We start from the raw sequence: 17,556 nt of genomic DNA on the forward strand, positions 1-17,556 counted from the left end.
ACCAAAAGGAGTAAAGGAGTGTAAAACCCTACTCACTTTCAAAAATGCCCTAAAGATACACCTTCAGGAGGCTGCAATTCAAAAATGGCCCCTGTCCAAGTCCTAACCTACCCCATGTCCTAACCTAACCTACCCCCTACCCCCCCCCCCCTCTCTTTCTTATTTTGTACATATTTTTCACTCTTCATACCAGTAACCTGTAAACTGATTGTATGACGTTCTGTATAGTAGTTGTGTATATCTGTCTGTCTCTTATATGTCATCATGATTTGTGTGCATGGGGATCTCATCTTAAACAAGCTCAGTGCTTAATGAGTCTCCCAGTTTAGTAGACCTTGTATTGCGAATTTGTACTTCCATGTACTGCTATGTACTGTCATGTACTGCTATGTACTGTCATGTACTGTTCTCATGTCTTACTAAATAAAGTACATCAATCAATCAAAACTTAAGTACAATTTTGAGGTATTTGTACTTTACTTGAGTATTTCCAATTTCCAATACTTTTACTTCTACCCCACTACATCTCAGAGGCAAATATTGTACTTTTACTCCACTACAATTATTTGAAAACTTTAGTTACTAGTTACTTTTCAGATAGAAATTATGAAACATACATTAACCACTTTAGCCCTATTTTATACATAAGCTATTTGAAAATAGACGATCTACAAGCTCACAACGCGTCGCATCGCGACGCGTTGTGAGCTTGGATCTGCAAAAAATCTGCAAAAAAAAATAGCAGATCTAAAAGCTCACAAAGGGTTGCGAGGTTTAGATCTGCTATTTAAAAATGATCTTGGGAAACAAGTAAAACATTTGAAATATTTTTGTTATACATTTTAACAACAGAAATCTAGTACAGGGGGTCCCTGGCACAAAAGGTTTTCAGATGCATACATACATATTCATTTGGGGGTCCTTGACATGAAAATGTTTGAGAACCACTGGTTTAAACAACATTAGGAAACGAGCCCAAAATAAACAAGCCCAAAAAAACTGCAACCCACAACTATCAATATCTACAAGCAACTTTACAGAAAAACGAGCCCAAAGTTGCTTATAATAAGCAGACATGGCAACACTGGTATCCACTGCTGACTCTGTTTCTCTAGTCTCCTCTCATCAGTGTGTCTTAAGCCTTGGTTTTCTCCATGCATCCTCGTGGTCTCTCTCCCCACCCCGCTCTCTCTCTCTCTTATGTAAGAGGATCTTAGTGAAGGTCAGGTTGACTGGATGGCCCTCAGCAACATGATGCAGAGAGACAGGATGTAATCTAAACAGCATCACATGGCCAGTCTGTAATACCCAGTGGTGGGAAAAGTACTCACATTTCTTACTTAAAGGAGAAGTTCACCCAAAAAATGACTTATTTTCTATCAATTGCACACCCTATGAAGCCTTGAATCCATGGATTCTTTTTTGTTTTTGTCGCATTCCTAAACTAATAATTTGATTCCCGTCTCCTACCGGCTAATGTATCCGGTAGGAGACACAAAGTAGATTATTTGTGTCTCCTACCGGAAACACACAGGTCATCAAATTATTGTCTTAGGAATGCCACAAAAACAAAAATAAATCCATGAAATCAAGGCTTCATGGGGTGAGTAATTGATAGAAAATAAGTCATTTTTTGGGTGAACTCCTCCTTTAACTCATACCCTGCCAAGAACGTAAAAAAACGTAATTATTTCCAATTACCAATTCTGCCAAGAACGTAAAAAACGTAATTTTGAAAATACTTTGCTTTAATAAAGATCTCACCGTCCTTCATCTCTCGTAGTGACATATTTCATTGTAACACCACCTTATACGGAAATGACGTCAATCGAAGATTTTCGTTTTCCGCCCGCTTCCTGTTTAAGTCCCCCCCTCTAAAACGGCATTATCTCGGCTTTGTCTTTCTCCGCCGTGGAACGCTGTTTATGAAACGCTGTTTATGAAACGCTGTTTAGAAACGCTGTTTAGAAACGGCTTCTACTGCAAAATGGAATGTCGCCGATTGAAAATGTCTTCTCTGGGCCACTCACACAACTACCCTGTGTGTCTACAAACAGTTGAACACGCCGATCATAAGGGATTTAGCGAGGTCTGTGGCGAGGTGGAAAAAGTAAGTGAGCCGTGACGTTCACATGGCGAAACATGGTGTTTTTACACTGGGCTGGAGAAGAGAGACTCCGGCCCGATCGGAATGTCTGTTGTCTGAGCGGCGTGCAAGTATCGCCGGTGTGTTTATTAGCAATAGAGATGGAAAGTCCAGATCTATGCCATCTGCTGGTTGACGCTAATTAAACTGAATTGATTATGCATTAAACATCCGTTAAAGCTTGAGCTTTTGTGAAAGTCATTTTGCGATAGTTATGAACGGCAAGCTACAGTATGAATGTGTCTGAATGGAATCTCTGTGTGTGTGTGTGTGTGTGTGTGAGAAACACATCTTCAGAACCATCTGACCGATCGATTCAACCTCGCCGTGTGAATCACAGAGAGCTCTGGGGAGAGAGGAGCACTGCTGAGTGGGAAGTCTCCACAATCTATTCTATACTATAATCAATACTATAATCCACCAAATATCTGTGTGTGTGTGTGTGTGTGTGTGTGTGTGTGTGTGTGTGTGTGTGTGTGTGTGTGTGTGTGTGTGTGTGTGTGTGTGTGTGTGTGTGTGTGTGTCAGTGTTGATTTTGACAGCAAATTTTGATTTAGTTTTAGTCATAGTCTTTTGAATAAAATTCCATTTAGTCATATTTTAGTCATCTGAAATGTCTTAGTTTTTGTCTAGTTTCAGTCGACTAAATATCATAAGGTTACAGTCGACTAAATCTACAGTTGATTTAGTCGACTAAAATGTATTTTGGCGGTGCCTTGATGGCGTCGTAATGGCTTATTTTACACTTGGTTGCATGCTGAAAATAGCCGATCTACAAGCTCACAACGCGTCGCAGCGCGACGCGTTGTGAGCTTGTAGATCGGCTATTTTCAGAGCGCAACACCCGAGCACAAACATAAAATGTTTGTGCTCGATCTACAAGCTCACATAGCCGATCTACAAGCTCACAACGCGTTGTGAGCTTGTAGATCTGCTATTTTCAGAGCGCAACACCCGAGCGCAACCAAACATAAAATTACTTGACTTTTAGTTCTACTGGATCTCTTCTCCACTAGTCCCTCACTAACATTTTATTATTTGTTGACGAAATTGTCAACATATTTAGTCTTAGTTTTAGTCATCGTAGTTTCTTTTTTATTCATTTTTAATTTTGTTTTGGTCAGTGAAAAAAGGTAGTCGACGAACATTTTTCGTCAAAGTTTTAGTCGACGAAATCAACACTGGTGTGTGTGTGTGTGTGTGTGTGTGTGTGTGTGTGTGTGTGTGTGTGTGTGTGTGTGTGTGTGTGTGTGTGTGTACCTGTGCGTTCGTGCGTGTGTCTGTCACTCTGTGGCTGCATGGCATAACTCGGAAAGCGTCCTACCGAACGGTCTCAAACTTGCCGTGTGTCTCATGTGACATAATGACACAATGTCACGTCACGTTTGGGCCAAAAATAGCAGATCTACAAGCTCACGACGACCTCGCAGCGCGAGGACCCCCTGTTGAAGACCCCTGCTTTAAAGTGTCTACAGCAGACCCCCCATCTCAGAATATTTAGTTCCAGGGACCCTCAGCAGAAGCAAATATTTGAGTAACAAATGTTCAAAGATTTGCACAAAATGTCACGATTTTTATGAAGTATAAAACATGTGAAAAAATGTAGGTACTTCTGTGGCCTGTACTGGCAGCATGCATACAAAGTCACACACACACACACACACACACACACACACACACACACACACACACGGCTAGCCTCTTGCAGAGCCACGGCATTAAAAACTCTAGCACTTCAAACCCACCCAAAACAACGTCTTTATTGCGTGCAACCGTTCTCGCCCAAAACCTGGCCAAAAGCTGTGCGCTTGGTGGGTTTCAGGCTTAATGAATATCTCCTAAATGATAATAACTGTGGTGTCAACAGGATGTGGTGTCGTGCTGGATATGGTGTGTTTTGTCTTCGTCATCCACGTTGCCATGACAACACTGTGTTCACTCATGCCTCTTAACACAGTGATTCTCAACCTTTTTAAATTCTATTCCTTCTGTTTATATGAATTATTATTATATGAATTATACAAGACTAAAATCTAAGATGTACACATCTTCTGTTACTTCTTCCTCTGCACCTCTATTTTCCTCTATATCCTGTCTGACTCTAAAAAAGTCCCTTTGAGGAGGCGGAGACATCTGTGTGTACGCTGGAACAATAACATTCCACCCGGGATCTGCAATTTTGGGGCTAAGGCAATGCAAAAAAACTAGAACCAGGAGACCTGGTAATGCCAGACCCCTAGTGGTTGAAATCTGAATGGCCGGACTTCGCATGACGTGTGTATCTGTCTGTGTATCTGTCTTCCCATCTATGTCATATATGGAGAAAAGAGGGACAAATGAGGGACGAAAGAGGGACAGACAAAGCCTCATGTAGGCCGACCCTCTGGGTCTGGAAAAAAGATACTGAGATAAGAGTGTTTTTCTAAAAATCACATAGTCAGGGTGGATGGCTTCCTGTTTTTTTGGAATGAGATTATTCTACAAGACAAGACTTAAATCTAAGATGTACACATCTTCTGTTACTCCTTCCTCTCTATCTTCCTCTATATCTAAACCTTCAGATCCTCCAGAGAAGATGACACGAGCTCCCACCATCCCAGAGCACATCCCAAATCTCCCAGATGGCAGATCCCCCGTGGGCTTAAGCTTCTCCCAGGAGCAGGCCTCTGGATTGAATTTCCAGAAATCATTTAAGGCAATTATCTCCCACAAGCCGGCGCCACCAAATACGTAGAGTTCTCCATTGTAGGCAAAGGCTGAATGGCCCTCGCGTCCTTTTGGAAGGACTGGCTGTTGGGATTGATGGCTGTATGTCGGGGGCAACCAGCAGTCGGCCTCTGTGTCAAACACTCTGATGTCATTGAAATGGGCCAAAAAGTAGTCACCCTTAGAATCGGGATGGTCATCCTCAGAGGCGGTACGAATTTCACTCTCGTGCGGTCTGCCCCCGAATACAAACATCTTTGTCCCAATGATGGTGGCAGAGTGATATAACGATACCTTCTCCGGGGCTTGTAATGAAGACCAGGCCATTGTGGTTGTGTCCAACTTGTACATTGCACATTTGCACGTGTTCTCATTTGGCCAATCTATTTTGATGAGCATGCCATAGATATACATGACATTCCCCAAAGCACAAGCTGAATGGCCCCCCATCTCCTTTGGAGCAATCCCAGAGCTCCCAGGCTTGGACCATGTGTATTCATCCACATCAAATGCATAAAGTGTTTGGCAGTAGTACGTTTCTTTTGGCAGTCGTACGATGCCTCCCCAGATGAAGATTGTGTTTCCTATAAGCACAGCTGTGTGATTGTGGCGCATGCAGGGAGCATCATCTGTTGACATTTGGGGTAATTCCTTCCAGCTCTCAGCCACTGTGTCAAAGACGCGCACATCAATCAGATCAGCTTTCTCACTTCCTCCAAAGGAGAACACGGTGTCCCCTACTGCCACAGCTGCATGGTTCATTCTCCTTTCCTTTCCTTCCAAATTCTTCACTGAGCGAAACATTCCTCACACTAGCACCAGCTTGGATCAAAATGTTTCTTGAGTCTTTCTGTCTCTTTCTGCCGACCGTTATGACACAAAAGAATATGTGGACATCACTGCGAAGCTGGCTATTGAATAATCCCGTCTTACCGATTTACATTATATATTGTGATGTCACCTGAAGCTTGACCAATCCTCAAATCCAATGGCGTTGGCCAATCAGGCCTCTACGATAAAGTGTCAACTCCATATATGGAGTCCTAAGGTTAAATCGAAAAAGTGCACTTTCCGGATTTTTTTTTTACCCCGGGGGCCGACCGGAAACGAAATAAAACTGGTTCAGTTTTTTTCGCTCGCATCCGTTTCCTGTCTAGGAATCAACTTTGAAGTCGATTTTCTCTCCGCATCCACCGGTCTAACGTTATAGGCTGTAACTGTAACTTCACTGCTCGCTTCACACGGATCCCGTGTTTGTGTCGAACCAAATGAACGTGATTTTTTACCGGATTTAGCGGGGTCTATGGCGACATGAAGAAAACAAAAAAACAACAATAAAAGCTTGGCACTGGTGAGTACATTATGAGATTAACCTCTGGCGTTCAATGTGTTAATGATCTGGGGACCCGTTTCAAGACCTCATATGGGGCCCCCATATGCACCCCCCCAAAAAAAAAGGGGGGGGGGGGGGGTTTAATAATTTGAGGACTGAAGTTGGTTTGCTTCCACAATCCATAATGATGCATTTTCGAACTAAATTAATTAGACTATTTGCACTTCTTCCACCATGGACAGACAGCTAAAACAACTCACTCACTACATGATTCACTTGAGCTGAGCCCTGATTTAATCAGATCTACATCCTCCTCTTGCATGAAATTCTTGGACGTCGGCCAGCCGGAGGCGGGCCCCGGACTGGGATGAGAGTCAAAAAAAAATATATATATATAAAAAAATAAAATAAAAAAACAGGCCCTGAGGTTGGGGGCCCGTTTCAATTGAAACGGGTGAAACATAGGAAAGGCCGCCACTGGGTACTGTACCTGTAGAATGAGTATAAAGTAATAGGTACTGTACCTGTAGAATGAGTATAAAGTAGTCGGCGGGTCTTCCTCGTTGGTAGATAAAGTGCTGTAGCGAGCGCTTGTCGTTCTCGTTGAACTTGATTTCCTGGATGACGTCCGGGTGCCTCAGGACCCGCAGCAGCACCTTCTCTGTGATGGTACAGGGGCTGAACAGCGCCACCTCTGACACGATGATGAGGACAACATGGGGACAGAAAGGAAAAGGACTATTAATAGGGTTGCCAGATCTAGTAACGCGTCGCGATGCGACGCGTTGTGGAGCTTGTAAATCGGCTATTTTCAAATAGCTGATATATATGTTAAAGTGCTTGTGTGGCCCATAGTCGCTTCTTTTGGGCTGGTTTTCCTAGACCTGGTTGCTTGTTTCTCTCACCAATCTGGCAACACTGATAAAGAGCCTGTAAACAGGACACGCCCTGTTTTGGAGCAGTTTTTCTGGGCTGGGCTTAAATTTCCTAGTAACTACAGTAGATGTGTTTCAGGAGATGGTATGCTCCCACTAGAGGGGTGTTTCAGTAGATGGTATATTCCCACTAGAGGGGTGTTTCAGTAGATGGTCTATTCCCACTAGAGGGGTGTTTCATTAGATGGTCTATTCCCACTAGAGGGGTGTTTCAGTAGATGGTCTATTCCCATTAGAGGTGGAGGTAACGTGAGAAGTTATCATCTATCACTGTTTGCCATTTTTTTGTTGGAGTCTTGAAAAGTAACACTTTTATTGCATTTCAAATGCATTTAGTTATACTTATGTTAACTTTATGAACATAATTACAAATACATTGGACATAAAAAAGGAATTTTAATACTAGTCATTAAGCTACTAATATAGACTGAAGTAATTAAAGCGGGTCATGTTTGCATGTTTGGAATCATAACAGCTGAAATCAATAATATATCAGTATTCCGATATGAACCTGCGGGCCGCATTAAGTGAAGGTGGGGGCCGCATGTGACCCCCGAGCCGCCAGCTGCCCATGTATGGTCTATCCAGACTGTTGTTGTCGACGGCCTAAAAATCTATGTATAGAAAAGAATAGTGCTGTGCTTTCCTGGAAGGGTTCAGAGAGATGTTTGAAATGCCACAGCCTTCTATAAATCCACAACCAGCTCAGTGTGATAAACAAGGCTTTATTATGTCAGCCAGTCTCTCACCGGTTGTCAGAAGGTGGGGGGGATGGACTTTCCGTTGACTATACCCCTTACTTTACACTTTGACTATTCAAAAATAGCAGATATACAAGCTCATAGCGTGGTGTGCGCTATGCTTGTAGATCTGCTATTTTTGAAAAAGCGTGAAAAACATTTGTAACTGTCAGGATTTTGATAGTTTTTTTTCGTGTTTTGGTTACTTTATTTCGGTTTTAGGGTTAGGTTATTTAATTCTTATTTTTACCTGATTTTACCGGTTTATTATCAAAAAATATATATATTTTTATATTTTTTCAAAAAGTGGGGGGTATGAAATCGAAATCACGGATCTGTGAGAGTGAGGGTGTCGCGTCGTACGCACAGTGAATGGCCGTGACGCCCCTGTCAGGCGCGGCCCAGGCGGCAGACAGTACCAATTCTAAAGCCAGAACTTTAATCCACCCACTTTGTCCAGGATAGAGAGGTGACTTGTGTGCACTTTCTTTGGACCGCCAAACATCCCAGAATGCATTTCAAGCTAGCTTGACAGAACGTTTTTCTGTTAACTTGAAAAGGACATTTTTCACAAGGAAGCAATATCCTCACACGGGCCCACAGGTTGAGAAGCACTGGTGTACTATGTGATGCTGTGTGCTTATTGGACGGAGCACTCACCTGTGGCCAGGAAGCGATGTGCCGCCAGCATCAGCTGTGGAGAGATCTTCACTTTGCTGTCGCCGTCTTGTTTGAAGGCAGAGAAATCACGCCTGTTCTTATTGGGGTCGACCTTCTTCCTGTGTCTGTTGTCAGCTGGACAGAAGACAAAAGCGTACAGATGAGAGAAAGGCACATTTTCATGGAGATACAGGTCTACAAGATACACTCTAACACCTCAAACACAAAGACACCCATGTACCTGTCAAACTACTTCAAAAATGTTAAAGACGTCCACAAACACAACACCAGAGGGAGCTCCACAAATCACGTTCAACCCAGATTTGGCTCGAACAAGGGGTTAAATTCGTTCTACTGCTATGCCACCAAAATGTGGAATGATCTACTGTACCAACAGTCATAAAAGAGCACTTACAGGTGGCTGCAAATCGGAACTGGCCCCTGTAAAAAATTCAAGCCTTATATGATGTTTTTGCATAGTACTGTTTATTTGTCACAAAATGTTCCTATGAATTGAATACACATGGACCCCAATGGCATGGTGCTTTCTTGGGTTAAATCCTTCTAGCATTGTATTTGTATTAAACTGTACTTTCTGTGCTTTTCTTGCAAGCTGTTAATTAAGTATTGAATCAATCAATCAATACAGACAAATCATTTTCTAGCAAAGATTAATATCATTAAACGTCACCCCCCCCCCCCCCGCTTTCCTTCTACATCAAATATCTTCACCGACAACAGCCACTCTACAACTGACAACACAAGGGTTAGGTCGTGAGCTTGCAAGTCGGCAACTTCTGCCTGATGCTCTCCCCTGAACAGGGAGATGCTAGGATTCATGTGGTTACTGTAAATAAACACTAAGGATTTACAGGGGGATGCTAGGATTCATGTGGTTACTGTAAATAAACACTAAGGATTTACAGGGGGATGCTAGGATTCATGTGGTTGCTGTAAATAAACACTAAGGATTTACAGGGGGATGCTAGGATTCATGTGGTTACTATAAACAAACAGAATATTTACAGGTGGATGCTAGGATTCAAGTGGTTACTGTAAATAAACACTAAGGATTTACAGGGGGATGCTAGGATTCAAGTGGTTACTGTAAATAAACAAAGGATTTACAGGTGGATGCTAGGATTCAAGTGGTTATTATAAATAAACAAAGGATTTACAGGTGGATGCTAGGATTCATGTGGTTACTGTAAATAAACAGTGAGGATTTACAGGAGGATGCTAGGATTCATGTGGTTACTGTAAATAAACAGTGAGGATTTACAGGAGGATGCTAGGATTCATGTGGTTACTGTAAATAAACAGTGAGGATTTACAGGAGGATGCTAGGATTCATGTGGTTACTGTAAATAAACAGTGAGGATTTACAGGAGGATGCTAGGATTCATGTGGTTACTGTAAATAAACAGTGAGGATTTACAGGAGGATGCTAGGATTCATGTGGTTACTGTAAATAAACAGTGAGGATTTACAGGAGGATGCTAGGATTCATGTGGTTACTATAAATAAACAGAGGATTTGCCAGTTGCAGCAGCAAGCAGAAAGATGCTGACTCACTGTAAAGGTCTGATTCATCCAAGATCTCTGATTTGATGATCTCCTCGATGACGTCCTCTAAAGTGACCAATCCCAGCACCTGGTAGAAGGGGTCCCCCTCCCCCTCGTTGTTGACCTTCTGGACGATGGCCAGGTGGGATTTACCTGGTGACAGCAATGACACACAGGTGACAACAATGACACACAGGTGACACACACACACACACACACACACACACACACACACACACACACACACACACACACACACACACACACACACACACACACACACACACACACACACACACCAAAATAAAACGACGATTACAGCCTAGAAGACCAGCAGTAGCTGCTATCTGGTAGGCCTGTCACAATTATTACATAATTGCGATTATTTGAGATAATCGCAATTCATTAATTAATCGTCATAATAATTTCCATGATAAAAATATTAAAATATTTTCAAACATTTTCAAAAATCGTGGAAATAGCAGTTCTACAAGCTCAAAACGTGTCGCGATGCGATCGGCCCTTAAGTTTTATATATATATATATATATATATATATATATATATATATATATATATATATATATATATATATATATATATATATAAAGTAATAAAATTTAAGTTAAAGTTAAAGTTATTATCTTCCCTGTCGGCCTTTAGTTTAAGAAGCCTAAAAGCCAAACACAAATGTAATGTTTTATTCATAATGTTCCAATGTTCAACACAATTAAATTCCTATTCATGGATGTCACAATGAAGACATATTTTTCAAGGTTTTTTAAAGAAACATGAATCTATTATAATATTATTTTCATTCAAATCTGAAGTGTTTTGACAATTATTTGATGGCCTACTTGCAATACCCTCAAGACCCACCAGTGGACCCAGGACCACAGGTTGAGAACCAGCAGTGACATACAGTAAATGTCATTTGTTCATTTGCTTCCCGCTGTGTGTGTGTGTGTGTGTGTGTGTGTGTGTGTGTGTGTGTGTGTGTGTGTGTGGACCCTCTCAACCTAGTGAAATGCATGCTGGGACGCTTCCATCGGTCAATATGACAGTCAATACAGGCCAGGCTTCTCCATTTACCACACACACACACACACAGCGGGAAACACACACACACACACACACACACACACACACACATTAGACATGATGCTACAGCATGACCCACATACTGTACACACGCGCGCACCCACGGTCACACACACACACACACACACACACACACACACACACACACACACACACACACACACACACACACACACACACACACACACACACACACACACACACACACACACACACACACACACACACACACGCACGCAAAAAAGAAATAGTGAAATTAGCAACCTACAAGCCCACAACACGGTCCCATCATCGCCATATGTTGTGAGCTTGTAGATTAGCTATTTTCACTATTTGGACCCCTAGTCCGTACAGGTATTTGGTCCAAAAAGTAAAAAAAAGATATATATATATATTTGGTTAGTTATGTTTTTGGGTGAACTATCCCTTTAAGTAATGTAAAGTATCCATGGTTAGAAGAACATGACTGAATATTCGACAATTAAGGCCTAATATTTCTAGAATTGCTACAAATTGCTACAAAAACCTGTATATCCAATCATTTTGCGCATAAACCAGAAGCTGAAGGGTATAAATGTAAGTCTGATAATGATGTACCGTGCATGTTCACATGCATTCCTTTGGCTATTCAAAAATAGCAGATATACAAGCTCACAGCGCAGCACCGAGTGCCGCGCTGTGAGCTTGTAGATCTGCTATTTTTCACGGCTACCAGAATCGTGAAAATGTGTGCAAATCTTTGAATATATATATATATACATATATAGCAAACATTTGTCAAATATTTTGCACCAGGGAACCTCAGAAGCAAGGATTTGAGATACAAATGTTGGCTAAAAAATATATGTATTCAAAGATTTGCTAAAAAAAAATCAAAAATAGCTTGTAGATCTGCTATTTTTTAATAATGACTTGGACTTAGCTCCCCCTCGGACATACCTGTGGACTACACAAATTACTTTTTTTTGTTGCTCTCCCTCATGGAGCTACTTGCGGATTATACCAGGGTCAGTCCACCTTAGGTGAACACGCACTGACCTTTTGCACCTTAATCCCATGTATAAGGCACTGACTTTTTTGTCTTTTTTTATTGTGCTCTTTTCTCTCTAAGCACCTTAACGTCCATAAGTATATCATGCACAGTATACATACATTGCTGCTATGCTCAGGCACCTTAGTTTGTTTCTTTATCTCAGGTACTTTGTAAATATGTAGATAACTTGTTTGGTCTTCTGTTGTTCTCTTGTTCGACCTCCTTCCCACTTGCCCCCCACCCCTCTTCTTCTTCCTCCCCCCCTCTTCTTTCTATGGAAATTAACGTTGCAATGGGAACGATGTACAAAAACAAATTTCACCCGCTTTTTTACCTTGTAAACCTGTGATGTGACAATAAACCTGATTCTGATTCTGAATAGCCAAAGAAATCTAAAATGACAGAGATGTGTTCCTGGATTGAATGGGTTAAGACCATTTTTCAAATATATATATATTTTTAAACATTTTGGACAAAATAGACAATTTTGCATGGAAGTGCCCACTCTTCCTTAGCGCCCACTCTTCTCGTACCCCGGTACACACAGGCCTCTCTCTCTCTGAACTCAAACCCACCTTTCTTGAACTCCTCCAGCATGGCGTCGAGCCGCGTGTCGTGGAAGACGAAGTGCACGGGGTGGTTGTAGAACTTGGTGATGGTCTTCAGCGTGGTGCAGTCGTCGGGGTCCACGAACGCCAGGTCCTTCACGTACAGGATGTCCACGATGTTGCTGCGCTCGTCGTCGTACACGGGGATGCGCGTGTAGCCGCTCTCCATGATCTCCGAGATGGTCTTGAAGTCCAGCACGGCGTCCACCTGGATCATGAAGCAGTCGGTGAGCGCCGTCATCACGTCCTCCACCGTCTTGTTGCGGAGCTCCAAGGCCCCTTGGGTTAAGGGACGAAAACGGTTGATTTGTTTGTTAATTGATAGTTGATAACCTTATCGATCAATTATTCGTTGATAAGCGCCGTTTTTTTAAGGACCAAAAGGAACATTCTTGTCCGAAACCGAAAATGAGTGCAGAAACATAATTGCCTCGATGTATATAACAGTAACGAGCATCAGCTGGACACAGACACAAACGCCTCCCCTCTCTCAAAATAAATCATTGCATGGAACCTATTCTGTGAAGCACATTAAACTAGAAATGTGCTATTTAAATAAACTTTCAAAAACCCTTGAATATGGTGGAATAGGATTAAAGATAACTGTGATTATGGTAAGCTCACATGTGATATCACACACACCATACAACTTTCATTATGAGTGTTAAAAAAAATGGACTACTTTCTATAGTTTTAGCAATTTTCGCGATCTTTTTTTACAGTGGGCGGGGGCATTCTGTCCGGTCTTTTTTTACAGAATAACCCAGTGTTTTCTTTATTATTATTTACAGTAGCTGTTCTAGCCATCAATAACTCACATCTGGCCATCAAAGACCACAGGACCTTTTTTATTGTGTAAAAAAGACATATTTAGCCACCGGACAGAATGCCCCCACCCACTGTAAAAAATATTGCGAAAATTGCTAAAACTATAGAAAGCAGTAAAATGAAAAAAAAAATAACACTCATCTTTTATTTACTTTAATTACAAGCTAAAACATAAACCTTGGTTGTAAAAAAACAAAGTTGTCCTTTAACGGCAGTTGATGGATTCTAGATGAACGGTGAACGTCCCTCACCTTGGATCATGGCCATCTCCTCCTTGACCAGGTCGTTGTAGGGCTCGGTGACCTTCAGCATGCCCACCAGCCTCTCGCGGTTGTAGACGGTGCCGATCTCCTGGCCCAGCAGCACGTCCAGCAGCTTGCTGACGGGGTAGGACAGCGGGAAGGTGAGCAGCATGAAGAACTTGGTCACCAGCACGGTGTTGGCGCCCACGGCCAGGCCGTGGCGGGAGCACAGCGCCTGGGGGATGATCTCGCCGAAGATGACGATGCCCACGGTGGAGGCCACCACGGCCGTCAGCCCGGAGCCCGCCACCTCGTCCAGCAGGATGGTGAGCGTGGTGTTCACCAGGACGTTACCTGTGGAGCAGTGGTGGAAAAAAGCACTCAAATGTTTTACTTAAAGACAGGGTGCTGTGATTTTCAGTGATTTTTTCCCCCCCTAAAACATAATCATCAGGTATTATGGTTAAACTATACCTGGTTCTCACCTTAGCACCTCCCTCCACCACCTTACCACCACCCACCTGTCCTAGTCCCTCCTCCTCCTCATGCCCACACCTGTTGTGTTATGATAATGAGGGGGAGGGTATATTTTTACTGTGTCATTAAATGGCTGTTTCTCTATTGGCACGTTTGACCCTCAAGGTTTCAGCCTCCAGGAAGAAACTCAAAATAGTCAGAGAAGACATAAAACACCATAAAAACACCACCAGGGGGCTTAATGAAGTTCTATCAACCTCATAGACACATGAAAAACAGAAAAAGTGCAAAACCATGGCACCACCTCTTTAAGTAAAAGTATCAATACTGCAATATAGAAGTACTCCGTTACAAGTTAAAGTCCGGAATTCAAAATTTACTTGAGTGAAAGTACAAAAGTATTGGCATCAAAATGTACTTAAAGTACCAAAAGTAAAAGTACAAAAATGTTTGAAAATAGCAGATCTACAAGCTCACAACGCGTCGCGATGCGACATGTTGTGAGCTTGTAGATCGGCTTGTAGATACGGGTCCATTTGGTTCCATTTGTACACTCTCAGAGTTACATTAACATTGATTTTAGAATATAAATTGGGGTCCCAGAGATATAAATGCCATTAAATGGGGGTCCGTAGCCCTAATGCATATCAAACTGGGGGTCCTTGAAATGAAAATGGTTGAGAATCACTGCTAGAGCCGTAAAAATCGTCTCTTATGGGGGGTCCCTGGCATATCTTTTCAAATGGGGGTCCGCGGGCTAATAAGTGTCAATTTGGGGGGTCCTTGACATGAAAAGGTTTGAGAACCACTGCTCTATCTTACCTAGAAGCAGGGAACACGGCAGGTAGTTCCATTTGCTGCGGATGGACCTCTATCTCAGTGGTTCTCAAACTTTTTCATGTCAAGGACCCCCAAATTGACACTTATTAGCCCGCGGACACCCATTTGAAAAGATAAGCCAGGGACCCCCATGTAAGAGAAGATTTTTACGGCTCTAGCAGTGATTCTCAACCATTTTAATTTCAAGGACCCCCAGTTTGACCTGCATTAGGCTACGGACCCCCATTTAATGCCATATCTATCTCTGGGACCCCAATTCATATTGTAAAATGAATGTTAATTTAACTCTGAGAGTGTACAAATCGAACCAAATGGAACCGTTAGGGTCCATTTGGTTCGATTTGTACACTCTCAGAGTTACAGACCCATAAGGGTCCATTTGGTTGATCGGTTCCTATCCATCATTTAGCTGGGGACCCCCTGGAACCCCCTCAAGTACCCCTGGGGGGGTCCCCGGACCCCACTTTGAGAACCAATGCTCTATCTTACCTAGAAGCAGGGAACACAGCAGGTAGTTCCCCTTGCTGCGGATGGGCTCTATCTTGCGGGCGTACTTCCTCTCCTTGTCCGTGCCACAGCTCTGCACCACCCTCAGCTCCATGGGGTCCAGGGCCATGAGGCCCAGGTTCAGACCGCTGAACATGCCCGACAGCACCAGCAGCACCGTGATGAGGATGACCTGCACCCACAGCGGCAGGAAGGAGCCCACCTCCTCCACCACCAGCACGCGGCCGTGGCTGCCCTCCATCAGCATCCAGCGGCCGCTGCCGTCCTGGCTGAGCGCGCACAGCGCGTACTCCTTGCGCTCCTCGCTCTTGCGGAGCGGCTTGACGTAGACGCTGAGGAGCCCCGAGGTTCCCCCCCGGCCCGTGATGTTGGTCATGGCGCTCCCCGACACCACGTTGATGTCCTTGGTGAAGTCGGCGCAAGTCCTGTTGTTGGTGGCGTCCGTCGTGACCATGTTGTTGTTGTCGCCGCTGGTGGCCCCACCCCCCTCCTCTTCCTCCGCCTCCTCCTCCTCCTCCTCGCCGACCTCGGTGAAGCGGATCTGCGTCCAGGTGTCCGGGTTCAGGTTCAGCCCGTAGAAGCGCAGCTCCACGGTGCTCTCCTCCGTCACCTGGACGCGTATAGGAGGAGGATGTGAGAGACAACGGGCCTCTGGCACAGACACCTACTATTTAAACCCATTAAAGACCTGAGGCCATTCTTAAAAATGTTTTCTAAATCCTAAGAGTTTTTGGAGAAAAAAAATTCAAAATAAAATAATAAAAAAAAAATTAAAAAAAATATATATATATAAAAATAAAAATAAAAACAATATATATAAAAATAAAAATAAAAATAAAAAATTCAAAATCTAAAAAAATCAAAATAAAAACATTTCAAAAATAGCAGATCTACAAGCTCATAGCGCTTAGAGCTTGTATATCTGCTATTTTTAATAGCCAAAGAAAGTATAGTTTTGGACCGCGACGGAGGCGCGCCGTCTTTGATTGATTGAATTGATTGAATATTTTATTAGGCAAAAAATGTAAAACAGCACAGTTACATTTAAAATACTTTGTCTAACAGGTCCGTTCATAAAAGTCCTTGCGGACTTGTTTCCAATGAGGGCCTTGGTATTCAATTCATAGACATATATAGTGGCACCACAGGTCGAATATCATTACAAAGAAAAACAGCAAAAAAAATAACACTATGTACAACAAAAAACAAAAAAAGGGGGGGAAAAAGATATGTACAAGAACAGGGGCCACGAGAGGCACCGGATTCTAGAGAGAAGCTGTTTTGCATGCCCCGCAATCCTATAGATTGACTCAGGGGTCTTCAACAGGGGGTCCGGGACCCCTAGCGGGTCCTCAGAGTTACTAAAGGGGGGGCGCCAAATCTTTGTGTGATAGGAACTTTTTTTTCCTTTCTTTTTTTACATTAACCACTTGAACCCTAGCATCCCTACTCTGAGGGGAACACTAGCCGAAAATAGCAGATCTACAAGCTCACACCGGCTATTTTCGGCAGGTTGACTGTCTGAAAATACACATGAACATGGACCCAACACAACACAACACAACACTACACAATGATAGTGCTGTCAAACAAGTCTATGAAGCCATCTAATCTATGACATCTATGAAAAGGTTGAATCTGCAACACAATGTTATACAATATGTAGTGGGGGTCCCTGCTTCATCTCTCTCTCAGCTAAGGGGTCCTTGGCCTCAAAACCCTTGAAGACCCCTGGATTAACTGATGGGATAAACATGCACTTAAAGGCAAGGCATTATTATGATGGTCATTTCTTTCTCTATCTACAAAGTGAATGTTTAGTAGGACCCTTTTGG

At 42.8% G+C, this 17,556-nt stretch overlaps 1 protein-coding gene across 1 annotated transcript in view; it reads right to left on the reverse strand.

Moving 5' to 3' along the window:
- The window catches only part of LOC311037360 (metal transporter CNNM4), a gene marked incomplete at its 5' end in the record, with an annotated part of 34,660 nt that overhangs the window by 15,649 nt on the left and 1,455 nt on the right, over positions 1 to 17,556 (reverse strand). Inside the window, 6 exons of the mRNA XM_084046486.1 lie at positions 6,710 to 6,879; positions 8,521 to 8,655; positions 10,096 to 10,239; positions 12,795 to 13,106; positions 13,907 to 14,251; positions 15,704 to 16,331. Coding sequence (XP_083902612.1) covers positions 6,710 to 6,879; positions 8,521 to 8,655; positions 10,096 to 10,239; positions 12,795 to 13,106; positions 13,907 to 14,251; positions 15,704 to 16,331 — 1,734 coding nt within the window. The remainder of the gene's footprint in view (positions 1 to 6,709; positions 6,880 to 8,520; positions 8,656 to 10,095; positions 10,240 to 12,794; positions 13,107 to 13,906; positions 14,252 to 15,703; positions 16,332 to 17,556) is intronic.

The sequence above is a fragment of the Gymnoscopelus microlampas genome (assembly GCF_963454915.1).
Source record: "Gymnoscopelus microlampas genome assembly, chromosome: 21".
Taxonomy (NCBI): Eukaryota; Metazoa; Chordata; class Actinopteri; order Myctophiformes; family Myctophidae; genus Gymnoscopelus; species Gymnoscopelus microlampas.